Source organism: Oreochromis aureus, linkage group 13 (genome assembly GCF_013358895.1).
Source record: "Oreochromis aureus strain Israel breed Guangdong linkage group 13, ZZ_aureus, whole genome shotgun sequence".
Taxonomy (NCBI): domain Eukaryota; kingdom Metazoa; phylum Chordata; class Actinopteri; order Cichliformes; family Cichlidae; genus Oreochromis; species Oreochromis aureus.
This window is the reverse complement of record NC_052954.1, coordinates 25,702,612-25,723,916: the sequence shown is the minus strand read 5'-3', so window position 1 is coordinate 25,723,916 and position 21,305 is coordinate 25,702,612. Positions and strand designations below refer to the sequence as shown.

The 21,305-nt window shown below is 37.8% G+C and overlaps 1 protein-coding gene across 3 annotated transcripts in view; it reads left to right on the top strand.

Moving 5' to 3' along the window:
* The window catches only part of kcnh1a (potassium voltage-gated channel, subfamily H (eag-related), member 1a), a 51,559-nt gene that overhangs the window by 12,309 nt on the left and 17,945 nt on the right, over positions 1-21,305 (top strand). For 2 of the 3 annotated variants that reach the window (XM_031746773.2, XM_039621426.1), the window contains 5 exons: positions 2,206-2,324; positions 2,683-3,075; positions 8,362-8,388; positions 12,022-12,179; positions 14,436-14,704. In XM_031746773.2, coding sequence (XP_031602633.1) covers positions 2,206-2,324; positions 2,683-3,075; positions 8,362-8,388; positions 12,022-12,179; positions 14,436-14,704 — 966 coding nt within the window. The remainder of the gene's footprint in view (positions 1-2,205; positions 2,325-2,682; positions 3,076-8,361; positions 8,389-12,021; positions 12,180-14,435; positions 14,705-21,305) is intronic. The other variant, XM_031746774.2, reaches the window with a different exon arrangement.

Sequence of the window (21,305 nt, the reverse complement as noted above, 5' to 3'; positions counted from 1 at the left end):
TAATAGGGGCAAAAACGGGGTTTGTCGTTAACATGAAACTGAAATTATAGTTCAGGCTTGAGCATCAACAGGTAGGATGAAAAGACATGTATGTTTGTGTTTCCTGAACCGATACTGGAGACTGTAGTAACATACTGCCAAAACAGCATTTGGAGGGTTGATGGATAAATGCATTTCATCACTATAAAAAATACATTTATGTGCACTATAGGGCTCTAAACTAACTAGCCGTTGCCGGTTTCCACATGTAGCAGAGAGGGAGTGGTATTTTTAATAATTAGGATTCATCTTTTAATTCACCTTATGGACATAGGTCCAATATTTCCACTCCGTTGTGCTCTATTTTTAGTCTTCACCAACTCTTTAGTGAAATGTATGATTCTGAATGCTCAACAGTGTTCACCAGCCAGTGGCTAACTTTGTCTGTCTGCTGCTTGGTGCTCAGTAGGGGACGTGCACTGCTTTTGCTGAAAACAGCAGCCTGCTGTGACCATAAACAACATTAATGAGAGTGAACCAAAGCCACCCACGCAATTTTGTTGCCCAAAAGATGCAGAAATCTAAACATTACCCTGATATGATCCGCTTTTTGACCTGATAGATTTGTGGAAATAAAAACAAAACACACAATAAGTTGCTTTGTGTATGTTTGTGCACCAATATCCCTTCTTAAAAATGTCTATCGTGGCTCTGAATTTTGTATGAGTACAGTAAGTATACCCTTACTGTTTTCACAGAAATTAAGACGGTAAGTAGCAGCCAGGTGCTGCTAATCAAATTCACTTGATTAATTGATCATCACTAAGTGTGACCACCTCTATAACAGGAAACGTTTTTTTCTGGCCCGGAGCATTCAGCTTTGTGTGTACACAATGCCACAATCTTCCCATGAGCAGACGTGCCAGCAAATTTGCCCAAGGTCAGACCGTGTAACATTAAGAGAAACTGCAAAAACCCAACAGCTTCATCTTAGACTCTACAGGCCGCAGTTAGCATGTTAAATGTTAAACTTAGCGACAGCATAATTAGAAAAAGCCTGAGCAAGTACAGGTTGTTTGGAAGTGTTGCCAGGAAAAAGCTTATTCTCTCTAAAAAGGTACATGGCAGCACTGCTTAGGTTTTACAAAGCTACATCTGAGCAAACCGCAAAGGTTCTCTAACAATGTCCGTTGACCATAATGCACTGTGCCACATTGGGTGAAAGCAAACACAAGCATATCAGCACAGATACCTCATACCAAGCACGGTGATGGAGGGGTGATGATTTGGGCTTGTTTTGCAGCCACAGTAGCAGCTTGCTCAACCATGAACTCCTCATTATGCCAAAGTATTCTACTGTCAAATGTGAGAGCATCTGTCAGACAGTGAAAGCGTAGTCAAAACTGGGTCATGCAACAGCACAATGATCCCACTCATAGCAGCAAATCTACAACAAAATGCTATAGTCCAATCGAAGGCCAGATTCAACCTGCCTAAAATGCTGTGATTGGACCGTAACAGATCTGTGCAAGTGCCCACAAACCTTAGTGAACTACAGCAACATTGTAAAGAGGAGTAGGTCAAAATTCCTCCACAAAGATGCGACTGACTGATCATACATTTCAAGTTATTGCTGCTAAAAGTGGTTCTCCAAGCTTTTATATGATAATGTATGTTTCTAAGCATATGACAGAAGATATAAACAGATCTATACTCATGATCTCATGTGATCGTATATGATCAGGTGGTCTGACAATGTTCATGAAGGTAACTCAAAAAATTAAACACAGGACTATAGAAAACCACATCCTGTCAGTGGTTGACTAACATTTTATGATGAACTTCTCTTTAATTCGCCTGGACCAAGAACTCAACAGTGTTTTTAAAACCCAGAGGCTGTTATCATGTTATCATTTGGCTTATAAGACTTTTGCTGGGCAGTTTGGCTTGGTCTTCTTCACCTGCACATGAATTTTTGTAAAAGTGAGGTATCATGAATTTATTCAAAGTGAAATCTGAAGCTTGTTGAAGTTGTTGATGCCCTACATACCCAGATAATAATCAAGCTTTAATATCAGCAGGTGCTGAGCAAATGTTCAATACTGAAAAAAGTGATTTCAGAGCCACAACTCTACAAGCAGCGAAAGCGTGTTGTAGCCCCAGGAAAAATCTAAAGTATCAAGACTCATATTGAAAATTTGCTTTCTGTTCGTGTTTAATGATCAGGCTGGGGAAAGTTCGCCCGGCTGACTCGTGCTCTAACAAGCAGCAGAGGAGTCTTACAACAGCTGCAGCCCACAGTTCACAAAGGAGAGAACGTCCACAAGCACTCCCGCCTCGCTGAGGTAAGGTTCGCTCATTGGATTTAATTTCAGATTTTTTTTTCCACTGTTGAAGTTAAACAGTGTAACATTCTGCAGGAAATAAAATGTCCACAGATGTGAGATGGTGCTTAAATCTCATTAGTAGGTGAAGATCTAATAAAAATATGAATATTGTGTGTGAGAGGGAAAACAGAGTAAATGAACAAGGGAGTTTGTTACATAAGAGCTAACTTTGGAGACATTTTTCATGAGCAGGTGAGCTTTAGTCACTAAAAGGATTATGTAATGCAAACCTTAGCTGCTGCATTTTTGGCTCCCTATTGTGGCAATTTACCTGTCTGCGCTGAGCTTTACATATTTACTGGGGGTTTTTGTGCAGGTTCTGCAGCTCGGCTCAGATATCCTACCTCAGTACAAGCAGGAGACTCCCAAAACTCCTCCTCACATCATCCTGCACTACTGCCTCTTCAAGACCACATGGGACTGGGTTATCCTCATCCTCACCTTCTACACCGCCATCATGGTGCCCTACAATGTCTCCTTCAAGATGAAGCAGAACAACGTCACGTGGCTGGTGGTAGACAGCATTGTGGATGTCATCTTTTTGGTGGACATAGTTTTAAACTTCCACACCACATTTGTTGGACCTGCCGGCGAGGTCATCTCAGACCCCAAGCTGATTCGAATGAATTACCTGAAGACTTGGTTTGTTATTGACCTGCTGTCCTGCCTGCCATATGATGTCATCAACGCCTTCGAGAATGTAGATGAGGTGAGTGCAGCGCTGTGCGTATGGCTCAAATGATTTGTTGATTGAAAGATTGCCTCCCAAATAATAGCAGTTGTTGTTTTTCTTTGCTTTGGCTCATAGTAAACAAAACAGTTGGACTGTCTTGACCTGGCAGAAACTGAATGTATTATTTTTAGGTATTTTTAAGAGGTTACTGGCTGTTTCCCCATTTTCTACTAATCAAGGAATATGAATGCATATTATTTTAGATTTAATCCTAAGTTTTAGACTGTTGGTCAGTCTAAATAACTTCTTGAAACACCTTGAAGTAACAAGCAAATTATTCTAAACTGGTGATAAAATATAAAGCCATCAGCCATATGGACCTTTGGTGGTGTCCGTCATGTCTGGTACCTCAGAGGATGGCGCTTTAAGGGGTTTTCAAGTGATTGGCTTGTCACGCGTCACTTTGTAGGTGACATTTTGTCACTGGTGATCATTCTGGCCTCCAGTTGCCTAGGTAGTAGGCCCCTGATGTGTTTACCATCTGTCATCAGTAAATCAACAGTATCCTTCGCTGTTGTATCCTTGTCTTAGAGCTGGTCTTTTTGCCCGTTGTTACACTTGAAGTCACTAATTGTCACTGAATTTCTGGCTGCCATGCCGATTCCTCTCTGGATGCCACCTTAGACTCTTTGTAGTGTTCCCCCAAGCTGTTCCCGAACAGTGTTTGCTGCTCGAGGAGGACACAGCTGTCAGCGAGTGCCTTTATGCTAGACCTGCAAGAATGTTTTAAGATGGAATCAATCGCATGAATGCAAGGATTTAAGGATTTTCAGCAGAATATTGAGTAGTAATGAGATGATGAATGCATCTTACTTCAGCTTTCAGTGGTTTTAATGTTGTGGTTAACTGGGTGGTTTGGTAAATTCTGATTCTCTTCAGTCAAACTGAATTCAGCATTTAATAGTGATGTTTAAAATGCATGTTATCCACTGTTATTTTTTTATTTCACTTTAAACAACATGGAAATACACAAATATATTAACATATTAAAGCATGAAATTAATTTTCCACTGTGTAATAACTGATCTCTAAGAAAGTTTTGAAGTATCCAAGTCTGTTATTAGTAGTTTGACATATGCATTGTTGTTGAATTATTTGCTTATTTGAATTGAACTTTTTTAAAGTTTTCCAATGGTTAAAACATGTACTTAAGCTTAGGTTATTAAATAATAAGCTTGTAACCTTAACTATCTGGAAAATCTCTGCAGTAACGATGGGGGAAAGATAGCATTGCATGAACCAGGCCTTTGTTTCTTTCCTATAGGGCAGTAAACACAATATAAAACATCTGGATAGGTGTTACTCTGAAATGTGTACACTAAATGGTTTACCGGAGTAGATTAAGCACTGATGCTGGCATGCACTTCAGTGACTGCAGCCGCTTATCATGTTCTCTTGCTGCAAACTTCCCACAAGAAGAGACTTAGATTACATACATGGTTCTTAAAGATGAAGGCTTTGCTGGTGATAAGTGCATCACTTTGCATCAGATTACTGCTGCATTCTCTGCTGCTTATTCTCTCATCAGTCACCCTGAGTACAGTGTATGTTGTTATGCAGATAAACAAATGCTCGAGAATCTTAGTTGGATCTTAGTTACTGGATCTAAATATATCTAAATAACTTTGTTGCTAAGCGATCGCCAGTACTCATCAGCCAATGTAAAGATTTAACAATTAAAATGAACTTTAATCCGAAGTTTGTGAGATGAATGTGATACATTCTTTACAGCATGTGGTGCCAGCTCTATGACCCTCTCTAAAATGTGAAAATGCACTGGAAGCCCTCTAAACCAATCAGGACGTTTCTTACTTTGGTTTCTCAGAGCCATCAACAGCAACTTCACATTAAGATTAAACAACGGAAAAATAATTTTACTGTTAAATGCAAATTAAAATCCTGTAAATAATGATTTGATGGACAGGTTATTAGATTACCATGCAGCCATTTAACCACATTATTAACTACTCTGTATCAGAGCCCATTCACTGGTTGTTATTTTGGGTAGGAACATTAAAAAACAAGTTTTAATGAACGGCTTAATAATATGCTTGTTTGTGAATAAATATTCCACTATAGTGATGAGTGTTTGCTGGAGAGCCATCACAGGATCTCGAGATAATTGGCACATTTTAATTTGAGGAAGGAGCGTTAACACTGTTGAACTCGGCCACTCGCCAGTGCTCCACTGTGTCACTGATGCCCTAAAGCCATTAACACCTAATGACAGCTGACTAATCATGGGAAACAGTGCCATTCTACCAGACAAGCACTTTGAGTTAGTCCATTTTTAATGGATAAATTTCAGTTTCATAATGTGATGAAGGAGGGTTTGCTAAAAGCCTAACTTTGGTTGGTTCTCTGAAGAAAAAAAGGTTTTTTACGTGATACCATTTCTCATCTGCATTTAGAATAAAGAGAAAAAATAACTTAAAGGAAGGTTTGCATGTAAAATATTGTACATGTTTAGCTCTGTGTGATTAAAATTGTCCGAGGAGAAACCGCAGCTTCAGAATCTGGCGAAAATGTACATGGAGATCTTTTTTTCTCCCTCAAAAAAACGTGTTGATTAGGCACTTTAAAGTCCTGCATTTGCCGGTATTCATTATTTCAGTGCATCATTTTGTGTCTCGGTGTGTGTATATGTGCCACATCTCTTGGTGTGTGTGTGTGTGAGTGTGTAAAACACTGTAATAGCAGTTTACAGCGCAGTTTCTCACAAAGTGAGCAGGCACTGTTGGGTGTCCCACACAGTATAAGATATGCAGTAGTAAAGCTGATTGGTGGACAGAGAGCATTTAGTTGTGCTTGCAGATCAGGCATTTCAGCCGTTCTAGTGTTTCATCGGTTCAGCATTCTAAATGCTGACGAGTTCAGTTGACCGGAGCAGTCAGGGGTCAGTAGAAAGGAAAAGCAGCAACCTTTTTGTGGCTTGAATGCTGATGTTATTTGATCACGTGATGCTCATTAAAGAAAAACTAAACCAACCATGGACTGTCTGAATAGCTTTTGTCATTGACAAAATCTTTTGAAAGTATATGAAAAAGCTACAGTTCTTCTTAGTTGATTTTTAAAAAAAGACAGTTGATTATATAAATTGCTGCCAGTTTAAGTAAATGCATCATTAATTGTAGCTTTAAATTGTGAATATTGGCTGGTTTTACAGTAGATTGAAATTTCATTTGGACTGTCATTGGGACCAAATAGGGATTGTGTTCAATCTTTCACTGAGCATTGAGGTCAAACAATAGCTGGAGTGTTTGATTGTTTAGGTTTTCTTTGTATTATTCTAGTGTCTCTGCTGTCCAATATAAAATGCCTTAATGTGACTGCTGTTGGAATTTGGTGCTATATAAATTGAATTGAATTGAATGTGTGTTGTATCCAAAATAAATTGGAGACTCATTTAGGCTGATTATACTCTCCTGAATACGAGTACAGTAGATAGCTGTGGTACTCAGAAGCGAGTGTTTTTGGTGCATCAGTCAGAACTTGTGGTCACAGGAAATTGGAGAGCAAGCAGATGTCCACAAGAGGCCTCTGATGATCAAATTTGCATAACGGAGACCCAAGAGGACCCGACATACTCAGGGAAGTGGATGCACTGGGGTTTTTATAACCGATGCACAGCACTACTAGGGATCAGAACTCCCTAGGGTACCAATTCAGCAACTGAACAAACGCTCAAGTAATGGTTTTATAGATGCCTTAAAATTCACATGAAATAATCAGTTATTTTATAGTGTGCATTTCATGCAGGTTAATGCCATTTAAAATTCTTTACTGATGACTGAACATAAAGGAAATGATAAAATCATAAATAATACTAAAGACATGTAAAAGCTAATTTTATAGCTCGAAAGCCAGGCTAAAAACATGTGCTTTTAGTTTGGTTACACTTTGTCAGTTCTCAGTAACTTTAACAGTCGTCTTTCATGCCAATACTGAAAAACTTGCATACATAAATGTGTGTTTCGATTTCACCATATGGCATCCAGCAGTATCCAGTTGTCTAAGAAACAGAATCATTGCACAGTATAGTCAGTGCAGTATACTGTAAGCTGAGCATGCTCGGTACGCACTTGAAAAGACGTCACTTGCTATTCCATTGACGTGGCTGGAATATTATATGATATGTGGCTTTGACAACTAAACACTGCTTGTCAGGTGTTGCTGGCTTTATTCTGTAACATATGTTATTTTTATTTTTCACTCTTTCCATTTTAAAGTGATTATTTGCTTCTTATGCTGCCAAGGATACAGTGTCGCCTTCTGAAATAATTATCCATTTAGGTGATTGTCATCCATTTATAAGCTGTTTATCAAAACAATATGTCAGATATTCAAAGGTCAGTGGTTTTCTCAGTTGAATATAATTATAATGTTTTTTTATATAGATTTCACAGCTAGTAAAAAAAAAAGAGCTATTTACTTGGACTTTCTTTTGAGATACTATTTTACAGACTTGACATTTGCCCCTTAATTCATAAAAACATCTGCAGCAGCGAAGATAATTATTTGATGCAGCCTGACACGAAACAGTGCAGCCCTAACACTTATGTATGTATCTGCTGTGAGTAAGAAATGTGATACGGCAATGAAGGTAATGGATGCATTGGCTGTAAACCGACATCAAAGCCATGACCGCAAACTCAGGATCATCTTCTATTGTGTCTCTGCAACAACTCAGTGACTCCAATTTGTTCCAAATTGCTTTGAGGCAATCCATGGCAAGGGTAAATGAGAGTGAGCAAACAATTGCCTGTGTTATTAAACCAGTATGGAAACATCTTGCTGCTGCAGCGGACCTCAACGGCTGACATGAATAACTTTGATGGCTGTTTTCCCCCAACAGGTTTCCGAATAGAAAAGAGAAGATCATTAACGGGGAGCCGCTGTCAAAGTTATTCTTGGCAATTTGAAACACTGACCGATTTGGTTTTCACTCAGGGATAACCCAAAACTACAATAAATGGACCACCTCATGTTGCAAGTGGTTTGAAATAATAAAGCTTTGAGTGCGTGCTTTGCACTGTAAACACTTTAAAAACACAGATAAGAATGTTCTTTTGTGTTTCCTTTTGTTTGATTATTGAATGTTGATTTTTTTTAAACTGTGTTTATTCATCGCTTACCAATGATCAAGTATGTTTTCTCTTACTTGTGCTTCGTTTTTGTTTTCTTCTTTTTATCCCTCCATTCTGTTTGCATGGCCCCCCCATCCTCTTCTGCCTGTGTTCATGCATGGAACGTGATGGGAAGAATTGGAACCACCGAGCTGTCACTCAAGTAGGCTTCAGTTTGATTAGAATATCACAGAATGTGTTTTTATTTTACTTGTAGACACACATTCACACATTAATACGAAAAAAAAAATGTCTCGATCAGGCCTTAACAATTATAATAGGTGCACAATGTTCTCAATGAGGATATGGCAGCATGAATGCATGAACTGTCAAGATAAGATATGGGATTCTTTCTTTTTCTCTCTCTGCAAAGCTTTTTAATGCCAGGATTGTCTTCTGCAATATTTAAAAATGAGGTTCATTAAACTTGCACAAGAGCAGATTGAGTCCTCACATCAGCAATCATTTATGACAAACTGACTACAGTTAAGTTTTCAACATAAGAGTCATCCTGGGATTAAAAATGTCTTTTAAGACAGGCTGTTTCTGATATAGAGTAGTATACATTATATAAGAACCACCTCTTGCTGTTAGCCATCTGTGACGGCTTTCATTACTTAACTGGCTACCTTAGAGTTGAGTTTAAGGGCAAAGTTCTGAAATAGATCCAAACAGTCTGTAGGTTAAGGTGGTCGTTAACCTGCACACTGTTAGGAAATTAAATAAAAGGCTTTTTACTGAAACTTGCAGAATTATATTACAACAAAAGTTGCTGCAGGAAAATTCAGGAAACGGCAAAAGAGCAAAAGGACAAATACCAAATCTCTTAACAACTCCGGGTCAAGGAAGGCAATGCAGCCAAAAAACCGAGGGAGAGCAAAATATATAACCAGGTTCAGAGGGTAATGAGGCACTATAACAAGGGTGAGAAAGGAACACAGACAGGAAGTAAGCCACATGAGAAATAACCTTCATAATAAAACATGAAGCAGCTAAAAAAGATATAAAACACACAGACACAGGACACAGACAGAGACCCAAAGACCAACAGAGAGAGAAAACCAAAGAAAAACTGAGGACTATGACAACCAGAAGCTAGAATTTTTACAACGTATTTTAATAATGAATTTTTTAGTGTTGCTAAATCTGCCAAATTAATGTCATATGAAATTAATTATGTACCTGACATATGCGATGACCAAAGCAATGTCAATTAAACAGTTACAAGAGATAACAACAGTATGCCTTTTTTAAAAAAAAATGATAAGCTTAAATTTAAAAACAAAAAAGGCTGTTATCTCAACCGTTCAACCGTTGTTTTACACGACTGAGATTTTTTTTAGAATTTATTTATTATTAGTTTTATTAAGAGTAAACTTTATCTATAAAAAGCTTCTTTTAAAGAAATTATTAGTGAAAAATATATCTTGTTACAGTTAAACTGTAGTCTTCTTGGCTCATCCCAGCAAACAAATTTTACTTTCAAATATTATTATATTATTATGGTTTTTTTCTTCAGTGATACCTGAACCGTTTGCCTTTATTTTGCATGATTTTGGACAAAGCAATCTCACGACAATGTCCATTTAGTTTTAGATAAAAATGTAAATACCATAGAATCCTAGTTGTGAGAGTAGATTATATTAAAAAAGTTGCGTGGTTGTCAGGTGTGTAGGAAATTGAAGTATTTCAAATTCAGTTTTCAATTTTCAGACATTAAACTAAATCTAATTGTGCGAATTTGTAGTTTTTCTAAATGATATCTTAAAGAAAGCTGCATAACAAGTACCAAGTACACTCTAATCACTCTAATTTACTCAGTGCCATCTCCACTTTCACCAAGCTCCAGTAGCATCAGCAACATGAGCATCCAATCACATTGTCCTTCAGCCCCCAGTAGGTTGGTATACATTTTATGAGGCAGTGTAAATCCATCATAAAATGTAATTACTCTGGGTAAAACCACAAATCAAATCTAACTGAAAAAAACAAGATATTCTGTGATTGTGGATGAGCTCTAATGCTGGCATGTGTGTTTTGGAATAACTGTGGCTCTACTGCCATATTTAGTGCACAGACACGATGATTTAATCTAAGTGCATCTCCACAAAAAGGCAAATAAGCACATCTACCAGCTTGTCCTTTGATTAAATCTCTCTCGTATCTCTTCACTGGCAAACTTTTCTTCCAACTTGTGCTTGTAGAGTTTGCAGCAGAACTCAGAAGCACGATTGCACTGATAATTAAATCATGTCAGAGCTCAGAGCTGTAAAGTGATTTCAGAGAACCTGAGGTGTCTGGCAGGCAGCTAGATCAGATCAAGTGACAGCGAGCACTGCAGTTGTACTGGCATTGCAGACCACAGCACATTAGCAAAATCAATATCTTTGACTGAACGTGCGCACACACACGCACACTCGCATTATGACACTAGCACTGAACTGCAAAGGAGACTGATGCGATTGCAGTTGTCTGTCTGAATCACTGTGTTGGTGCTTCAGCATACAGTTAAGCTGAGTAGGCATTTAGCTGCCGGTTATGTAAGTGAAGGAAGTTGTAAAATGTCATCTCATTTTACATAAATGTTTTCAAAATCAGCTGAGCAGATGCTTGGAGTCTTTTGTTATTCCTCATCTTATTTGTGTATTTTGTGTTTGTTGTTACGTTATGGTTCATAAACACTCATATTTATTCTTTAAAATGCATCTGAGGATTTGTTTCTCTCGCTATGCATTCTGATATATCATTACACAGTAGAACACTGAATCTTATTTAATTTTCGGATTTTGGATTTCCACTGCTACTTTTGCATGTTTGAAAGGATACAGATTAAAATATGTTTGTTAATTAGGATTTATTACCTTATACCACTGATTACCAAACAGTGGGTGGTGCATGCTGTTTGTGGGGAATATAGCCACTACTAGTGTGAAGTAGATGACCAAAGAAAAACATGTGTACATTTGGTGAACTTTTGTAAATATATTTTTTAAAGAATTTGCTAATGCTATTGTTCTAACTATTATTCCGCTGAAATGTTACTTTTTTTATTAGCTTTTATAGCAAGCAGGGCTTTGCAGACTTTTTTTTTTTTTTTTAACAATTTTAGAGTTTAAATAAATTAGAATTATTTAAACTGTATGCAAAAATATATGTAATACTTTAGGTAGATTCTTTACGCTAGGGACTTATACTTTTTTTTTTAAGTGGGAAATTGCAGCGAAAAAAGCGAAAAAAAAAAAGTAGAAGAATAATACTACTGATTTCTATCAATACCATTCATAAATGTAACTTAACATTTAACAAATGGCTAAAACTTATGAATACATTATAATGTAGTTGTATAAATTATATCTCCAAAGTAGCAACAAATATTTAAAATAGATTAACACTTAAAGACAAATTACTTGGTAATTACCTGTTTTGTTTTGTTTTGTTTTTTTGTAACCACTACACTCTGTGGCACATTACCACCTCCACCTGACACATGTGAAATCTTATGAGGTGAGAGTAACCAAACAGGAACGTACTCATCAAACCATTGGTTACTTTTTAGTCTACAAGGTATCTATGGATGCCAACAAGAACACAGTGTAATATTATGTGTTTTAAATGTTTTTATAAACAGTGTTTCTAAAAGAAAAGCTTTGTATTAGCGCAGCACAATTATTGTAGATAAAGTCAAGTCCTGGATATTATTCACAAGAGCTTGACGTAAAATTATATAAATTTGAAATATCTTGAAATATAGTTTCTGATACTTGCCTTTGTTGTGTGTACTTTTCTCCTGTTTTAGGGCATCAGCAGTCTATTCAGCTCACTTAAGGTGGTTCGGCTTCTCCGGCTGGGTCGGGTAGCTCGTAAACTGGATCACTACATTGAGTACGGAGCAGCAGTCCTGGTGCTGCTGGTGTGTGTTTTTGGACTGGCTGCTCACTGGCTGGCCTGTATTTGGTATGTTCAAGTCACTTTATTAATAATAATACAGTTTTGTCTCATTCAGTAAAACCAGAATTCTAGTTTAATTGCTAAAATCGTCTTAACAGGTAATCATGTGACATTTTGAGGTATTACTGTACTTTACTGTAGGTTTGAATTACATAGTATGTTTTGATTTTCTGCCACATTTGCAATAACAGCCCAGCTAATTAATAGAAACAAGGTCACTGATTAAGATAATGAGGTCATTAATTATCAGTTACTTTTTGCCAACATCCTTGTTCTCACACATTTTAAACTGCATGTTCTTCCACACTTTAAAGCCAAGAAAGCGTTATTGTAGTTTCAAGGGAATTAGTTTTTTTTTTCCTTCCCATTAATATGCAAATTTATGGAGCAAAGGCCTCCAAAGTCTAATCAGATCTTCTGCTCTACAGGGGGCAAGTGTGGCAGAAGCATTAACTCTCCATTGTGTGTCGTGCTTGATTTATTATGTTTATAAGAATGTCTACACATGCAGAGTGACTGACAGAGCCCATCATGACGAGTTAATGTCCTGCATGCATAAAAACAGAGAATGTGTCTGACAGTTTATGATGAACATTTGTTCTTTGTAGATATTTTCTCATTTTCATAAGAGGTCTCGTGAAAAGCCCCGTAACTACATTTAATTACATATATTAACATAGATGTAAGATTTCAAACAGAGGCTGTAACCAGTGTCATAAAGATTGTTTTTGGAGCCAGACAGTGTAATCAAACTTGATAGGCTGAAGCAGACAATAATACCAGTAAAAATAGCTCCTGTATCGTTTCCCTCCAAATGGTTTCTGTGGTTGCCATGGTCACATGCCGAACCGTGTCGCCGACTTGAGAAAAGTTAAACCATCATCAAGTGAGATGACAGGAGCAACAGCCGTAGCCTCCCTCTCTCCTTGTTGCTGTCACTTTTTTTATAACGAGGAAAAAAATGGAGGTGGTCGCAGCAAGACATGAACACCAAGGCTGTAAATAAGAAAGTCATAATCAGACCATACAATAAAAACTATTGAGTTTTGCTTCCTCGGGGCTATATAAAAATATATTCAGATGATACAGTCAGACGAGGGGAAATGCATTCTGTAATTTTCCATAGAGAAACCCACAACAGAAAGAAGGAATGAAAACAGCGTTTGTTGCATTACTGGGGTTATTTTTTCATCTCCAGGGCTTTCTGCAAGGAACTAGGTATCTTCAAGCTTTTATATGTAAATAGTGAACTCAGGCAGATGTATTTTAAGCTGTGTGTCTTTTTCACTCAATCTGAAAAGTTCAGAGGTCCGGTCCCTGAAATTAAAGTGAATTGGTGGATATTTATTTTTGTTGTTGTTTTAAAACCAAAAAAACAACCCCCCAATATCTGCCACTTCCTAACTAAATGAATAACTGTGCATTCACTGGTCATTTAGTTAGATACACTTGTTTGTTTGCTCATTAATGTAAATATCAAATCAGTCACGTGGCATGATTTTTGGTGCCAGACAGGCTGGTTTCAGAAAGTGCTGATCTGCTTGAATTCATCGTGCTACGCATCAGCAGCTCAGTTTGGAGGATGTGTAATGGGATATTTTATTTTCACTTACCTCTTCCTCACCATTTAAACATTGTCTCATAAAGCAGGACGGCAAACTGAAAACAAGTCAGTTTAAATATGTATGTACATTTCATCTCTATAGAAACTTCTGCAGTTGACTCAATGTTTGAGTCTTGAGTCTACACTGTTTGTGTGCAATGCATAATCATTAGCAGTCAATAGAAATTTCATTCTATATCTCAGAAGGACATTTTCACATACTAGTTTTCGTGTAGGCTCAGTAGAAAGTACTCTGCAATATTCTTTTTATATGGAAAGTCATTGTTTTTATAGATTTTTGGAGCTAGAAAGCACACAGTGACATGAGGTAAGCTAAAAAATCATTATGGGTACCATTAAAAAGTTATAAACAGTGGGAGATTTTTTTGAAATTCAAGCTGCTGTCTGGGAGATTTTGCTTTGGAAAGTGTGCCAAAAGAAAAAAAATAGACTCAAAGTGTGAAGGCTTCTGTGTGGAGCCATATATTGATGGAAGACGTCTATCTGTTCCATGTGATGGGCATCAGTAAGCATTTCTAGAAGCTTTTTTATGCCTTGTTTAAGACTCAAATTCTATTGGTAAGTAGCTGTAGTTATGGACTGAGTATTAAGTATGAAATGGAATGTAAAATACATGATTGATTCTTTGCACTTTGCAGGTACAGCATTGGTTATTATGAGATTATTGATGAGGAAACCAACATCATTCGGAAGGACAGCTGGCTCTACATCCTGGCTGAGACAGTGGGCTCACCATACTACTACAACGACAGCTCAGGGAACTGGGACGGAGGGCCTAATAATGACTCTGTCTACATCACTTCTTTGTACTTCACCATGACTAGCCTGACAAGTATAGGCTTTGGTAACATCGCCCCAACGACAGACGGAGAGAAAATCTTTGCCGTGGCCATGATGATGATTGGATGTGAGTAGAGGTGTTTTATCTTCCCTGGAATCTAGCACATACAAGATAAATGATAAGTCCAACTACGCTCTTTAAAGCCACAATCCTCTGAGGTGGTGAATAAGTGAATTATAAATAGAGTTATTGAAATTCAGAAGATAACACACACGATTAGCTGAGCAGTCTTTCTACCTCTCTTGATACCTTGAATGTGTTGCTGAGGTTGATTATAGTTCACTGCCTGAACTACTGGCAGAATTCTTATTTCATTTACTGTATCCTGATCCTGTATTGTATTTGAATGGTGCTTTTGCTGCCTAACGTGCAGTGTATATACAGCTTTGACAAAATGTCACACTATAAAACACCGGTTGCATGGGTAATTCCAGTTCTCTAAAAACCATGTGAGGTATACCATATTGCTAAAAGTTTTCACTCGCTTATCCAAATCATTGAATTTGCTCCAATCACTTCCATGGTCACAGGTGTATAAAATCAAACACCTAGCCACACAGACTGCCTCTACAAACATTTGTGAAAGAATAGGATGATATTCAAATTTGTATGCATGCAAAAGCAGATGAGCAAATACTTTTGGCAGTATAGTTATAGGATATAACTATAGTATGTTGGTTTTTAAGGTCTAAACATTAGCGTTTTGGCCAGCACCATTTTAGTTATTTGGAGCCACAAGTTACATTATATTGGATAAGGTGTAAAATTTAATGCTATAAAGCTGGGCATTTAAAAAGTGTTAAGTGGCCATTAGAGGAAATGCAGTTATTGGCACTTCCAAACTGGCTTCATTGGTAGTGTGTATATATCAGTCTCCACCTTATTCATAAAGACATTTATCAGTAATGTTAGATAGCTATTACACTATACATGTTACATATTTTAGCATTTGTATGATATTTGTGATTGCACATGCATATTACATGCATTTCCATTCATTTGCACTTTTTTAATTCAGTTTTAAAATTCCATGGGATATGTGAATTTCAAAGAAAGAGGGACGAATATAGATTTTAAACTTACTTTTTGACCTCTGGGAATATTTTTCACCTTCCGTAGACTGACAGCCAGATTGAACTGCCCTTTGATTTTTGCTTAACAACTAAAAAGGTTGACATTGTTTAATACCAGACAAACTTTTGTTTTACTTTCAGTGGTGACTGATTGACCTGACCTTTTGATTTTTCATTTTTGACACTTGAGAAGCTGCCAGAAATATGTTCTTATAGACATTCAGTCATCACCACCATATAAAGGGACTAAATTGATCTATTAAATTTTAGTAATTTTATTGTCCCATTAGCATCTGAGCTTATAAAGATGCTAACTGCCCATTAGCCTGCCACTTGAGCAAGCTTCTTCTTTAGCCCTGATGAATTTCATTGCCACTTCTGATATGGCCAAGCTGTAATTTGCATAGGTCTTTTTCCAACTACCTGTACAGTTACTTTTTTAAGTAACTGTTTTCATGTGCACAGGAATCTCATTCTTAGTCATAGATGGATTCAGGTCTCAATCACACAGAGATAGTAACCAGCTGATGAGCTGCTAGCAACTTCCAGTCACTTGGCAAAAATATCTATTACCTGACCAGGTGCGAGTGGTTTCTGGTTGCCAAGTGAAATTAGTTGCAAAGATTGTGTTGCACCAAAAACCTACTTGGAACTGTTTTGATCAATATTGGATTGCCACAGTTGCCAATAGTTTGCATACAAGACATTAACTTCCACTTTGCTGCATATAATACAACATCCACCTTCAAAGTAAATTTTTAAATAAGTTGCATTTTAGTTTTTCAACCAACACATTTGAAAAGGAGTAACTTTTACTTCATAAGCAAACAGTCTCTTTTTCTTTTGCGTTGGACTTTTCATAGTTTAACTATTTCTTGGCAAGTAGTTTACAGGTGTTTGCAGACAAGTTGGCATATTCCATGCAAACAACTGACAATGTGCTCAGTCATAAGGAATATTATTGTGATGCACCACTGTAAATTACTTAGTGTCCAATTTCAACCTCCATCAAGCACTTGCCAACCAGCTGAGACAGATAGTTGAGAGACAGTCCAGCCAACTGGTCTCCAGGCCTGTGTGACTGAGGCCCCAAAAAAAACTGGAAACTATATTACAAATATGATTTCCTTCATTTAAATGATAGATTGGTTTCTCCAGCTCTATCAGACAATATTTATCCACTTTGATATGGATCAATTTTTCATAATTTGCATACTATGAAGCAGCTTTTTGTTGGGTTTGTATTGCTCGTTTGCCAATCATTGAGTGTCTTAGGAAGAATAGTTTTTGGGCCACAGCGCGTCTTGTAACGAATGTGGGAAGTTGCACTAACAAGGTCTGGTCACCATGCCAAAATCACCTCACATTTCTGTTCTGTTCCCGGGTACTTGATCTCAATCCTTCAGAGCTCTAATTGGCCCAGTTGTCAGTGAATTATGTGAATTGCTGAAAAGAATCAGAGATGTGGACAGGTTGAAATGGGCTTCTGCATGAGTGCTGTAACAGTCTTACACAACAGCTTCTTGTAGAAGTAAATCTAAGCAAAACATATTGATACAGTGATTTTTTTTTATAAATATATGAGACAATGTAAGGCATATAAACTGAATCCTTTTTTGTTTCATTCTTATCCACACTTCTGTTAGCTTCAAGTGAAACTGTTTTAATGAATTGGCATACATATATTTCAAGGTCTTGCCTGAGTGAGACTTGTTACCTCAGTGTGCTATTCAGTTGTTCTGAATTATTAAGAATTTCTGAAGCGTATTTAAATGCCTTAGGGAAAAAAAAACAAAACAGCTGGAATAGTGGAAAAGAAAACACTGTCTCACAGGCTGGACTAATATTAAAATATATATATAGATGTATATGTATTTGTTGTAGTGAAGATATTTTAAGAGTATCAACAACCTTTGTGTGTGTCACCAGCTGTGGTTTGCTAGTTTTTTCTTTAAACAACTAAGATCTTAATTGGTAAATGTTCAGTTTTTTATTTTTATTTGAAATTGTACACCTCTGATTCTTCACCCGGAATTTGGATCAGTTCTAACCCCCTAGATTCGTTCACATCCCCCCAAATTGATATTAGTTTGACGGAGGCGGAGGTTCAGGGGGCCATTGGGCAGTTACAAAACAGAAAATCTCCCGGCCGTGACGGTTTTAGTGTAGAATTTTACAAAGCATGTTCCAGCATCTTGCCATATCTGGTTAATGTTTATAACAAATCTTTCATTACAGTTGTTTGCCCCCAATCCTAACTGAAGCTAATATTTCACTTTCATTTAAAAAAGATAAGAATCCCCTTCAATGCATCAGGTATAACCTATTTCACTTTTAAATGTGGACCAGAAAATTCTTGCCAAGGTCCTAGCCATATGTTAATAGCAATTACCTGCGGTAATATCAGCTGACCAGACTGGTTTCATGGCGGGAAGGAACTCATCATTTAATACTAGACAGGTTTTCAATATTAATGGGTTCACCTGATCCTGTGGTACCGGAAGTGAAAATATCCTTGGATGCAGAGAAAGTGCTTGACAGAGTTGAGTGGAAATATCTTTACTAGATTCTGTCAAAATTTGGTTTTGGCTCTGATTGTATTGTATGGAGTAGAGCACTCTATGACTGTCCTACTGCTCATGTTCTTACAAATGGTGAGAGATCTTCCCCCTTTGACCTTTGCTGGGGCACCAGGCAGAGGTGCCCTCTCTCCCCACTTCTATTAGCGTTAGCAGTAGAGCCATTGGCCATCTGGCTTCATCGGAAGGTGGGAGCAGAAGGCATCACCAGAAATGGTTTTACCCATAAACTTTCTCTGTATGCTGATGTTTGTTGCTATATGTATCAAACCCAGTTTCATCTATTCTCGTCATTACAGACATTCTAATTCTATTTGCAAAATACTGTGGCTATAGATTAAATTTGAGTGAAAGTGATCTTCTCCCTGTTCAGAAGGTTGCCAACATCCTGCTTCTCATTCAAGGTTGTCCAAGAAGGATTTAGATATTTGGGAGTTTTTAATACTCCTACCTTTGACAACCTTTTTGACAGAAATTTTCATCCTCTTGTTGGCAAATGTAAGCGGGACATGACTCGTTGGTCCTCTCTCGCGCTTTCCATAACTGGCAGAATTAATCTTATAAAGCTGGTGATCCTTCCGAAATTTCTCTTCAGTTCCAACACATTCCAGTATTTATGAAAAGATCCTTTTTTCGCCAACTGGATTGGGCAGTATTCTCTTTTATATGGTCTGGCAGGCCTCCCCATATTAATAAAGCTGTTTTGCAGTTCCCCAAAAAGCTGGGGGGTCTTGCATTACCCAATTTTAGTCAGTACTATTGGGCATTCAATATCAACACGCTCCGCCATTGGCTCAAGGCCCCGCCTGGACCGAAACAGAGCTGCGATCCTCAAAGTTCCCGCTACACTCTCTTATTTGTGCACCACTTCCCCTTAAGATCCATAACATTTCACAGGATCCTGTGGTCACCAAGTCCTTGAAAATTTGCACTCAATTTCATCCAAACACTATGTTTTGCATGAACCTTTCAATGTAGCTCAAATTCTTTTAATCATTTTTTTTTCGTCCTCTTTGTCTGACCCTACTTTTCATTACAGAGAAAATGTTTTCTTTACAAAGAAAACACCTTTACTAATCTCACAGAGCTTACAACCAGATTTGGGTTGCCCAACTCTCACATCTTCCATTTCCTTCAAACCAGAGACTTTGTCAAATACATATCCTCATTTTCTTAATCATCCACTAGGGTCACTGCTGACCCATATGTAAAAGAAATGGTAAAAACCTATATGATTTACTCATGAAAGTGGCCACTTTCTCATTACTTTCATATACTGTTTTAGTAAGTATCCAAAACATACAAGTTTCATTTATATAATCTTTCAAGGGATCTTATATCTGTTTTCACTCTTGTATGCTTTTCATACAAGTTTCACACAAGACAGATACAAACTTTATAAGATTTATATATATCTTTTCCATATGGGGATTGACTCCTTGCTCACTCAGGACTCTGCTCAGAGACACTCTGTTTCCGTGATGTCTAGCCTCATTGTTTCTCCTGATAGTGCTCGGATGGCTCATCCTAAGCGGACCAAGGAGGAGGAAATAGGGGTACTGATACCACATAGTCAGTGAACCCTAATTTTTCATCCTCCATATGTTTCATGGTTTATTTCAATGTGAGTATTCTTTTTAGAGTACACTACACAAATGCTTGGCTTGCCAAAATTTATCCAACCACCAGCGACAGTTGCAATAGATGTCAACAGTCTCCAACCAACCATACTCACATGTTTTGGTCCTGCCCAAGCCTCTCTAATTTTTGGAGCCAAATATTTGACACTCTTGCTACAGTGCTGAATGTAGAACTTAGCCTTGACCCCTCCTCAAACTTAATTTGGTATCCCCCCACTTAAATTGACTAGTATCCCATCTATAAAGTGTAGTGTATTTGCCTTTACAGCCCTATTACCCAGGTGTCTCAATCTACTCATAACAGCTGGCTCAGGGAAGTTTTGACTCCCATCAAACTTGAAAAAATTAGATACTCTCTTGCAGGTTCTTGCAAGACATTTAATAATATCTGGCAACCCTTCTTAGAATATTTAGACAAAACAATTATCTATTCAGAAAGTGATTAGATGCCCCCCAGGTTGCTTACTTTCTTATTTTATGCAGGGTTATTTTTGTTGTCTTGTTAGGAAGGGAGGGGGTACAGCATAATTTAGGCTCTGTAGATATCGTCACAAGCTCTGCTAGTTGTTTAGGTTGTTATTGATGCCAACGGATTTCTAGTATTGCAAATATCCCACTGCCAGTTAATCCAAGGACACCAATATGTTCTTTGTTCTCTATGTAAATAAAGAAAAAAAATAATAATCTTGCCTCTGCATTTTAACAAAACATGTAATATGCTAAATGAGGCAGGTTTTCACAGCATGCCCTTCTTTCCACGTCTCAATATTTATAAGCCATCTCGTGTTTGTGTGGCTCATAAACACTGTATGCCACAGTGCGGTGCCATTATGTGCGACTGCACGCAGAGAGCAACACCTCGGAGCAATAACTGACACTGCCAGATCAATTTAGCGCAGTGCTCCCTCCGATCCCTCTGCAATCACTCCTCACCTCCGCTGTACTTTTTTTCAGCCACAATCTCAACCCTGAGACTTGGAGGAAGATTCACCTCCCCCTTACTTTTTGGTTGCGAAGGTTTTATTAATACACTCTCTTGGGAACTGGCAAAACTCATCTGCACTTGTCTGTGTCTAAATTTTTCATTGTGAGGTACATATAATCTTAAAGCACAAATATCTAAAATCAGACTGCCTCGGGAGGATTCAGTAGTAGATGCAATCTAGTGTCGTCCACGGCTGTTCTCTATGAAATATAGATGCCCTGATACTGTTCTATTTTTACCAGCAGCACTGGATGGGGGCTGGCAGAAGAAGATCACAGTGTGACGAGGGATTGCGGGATGGCATGGGGAAAAGGAAGGGGGAGGCAGTGGGGGCACTATACATATGTCCTGTTTCTATAGCAACTGTTGGCCGGGGGCTTGAGTTTCTGA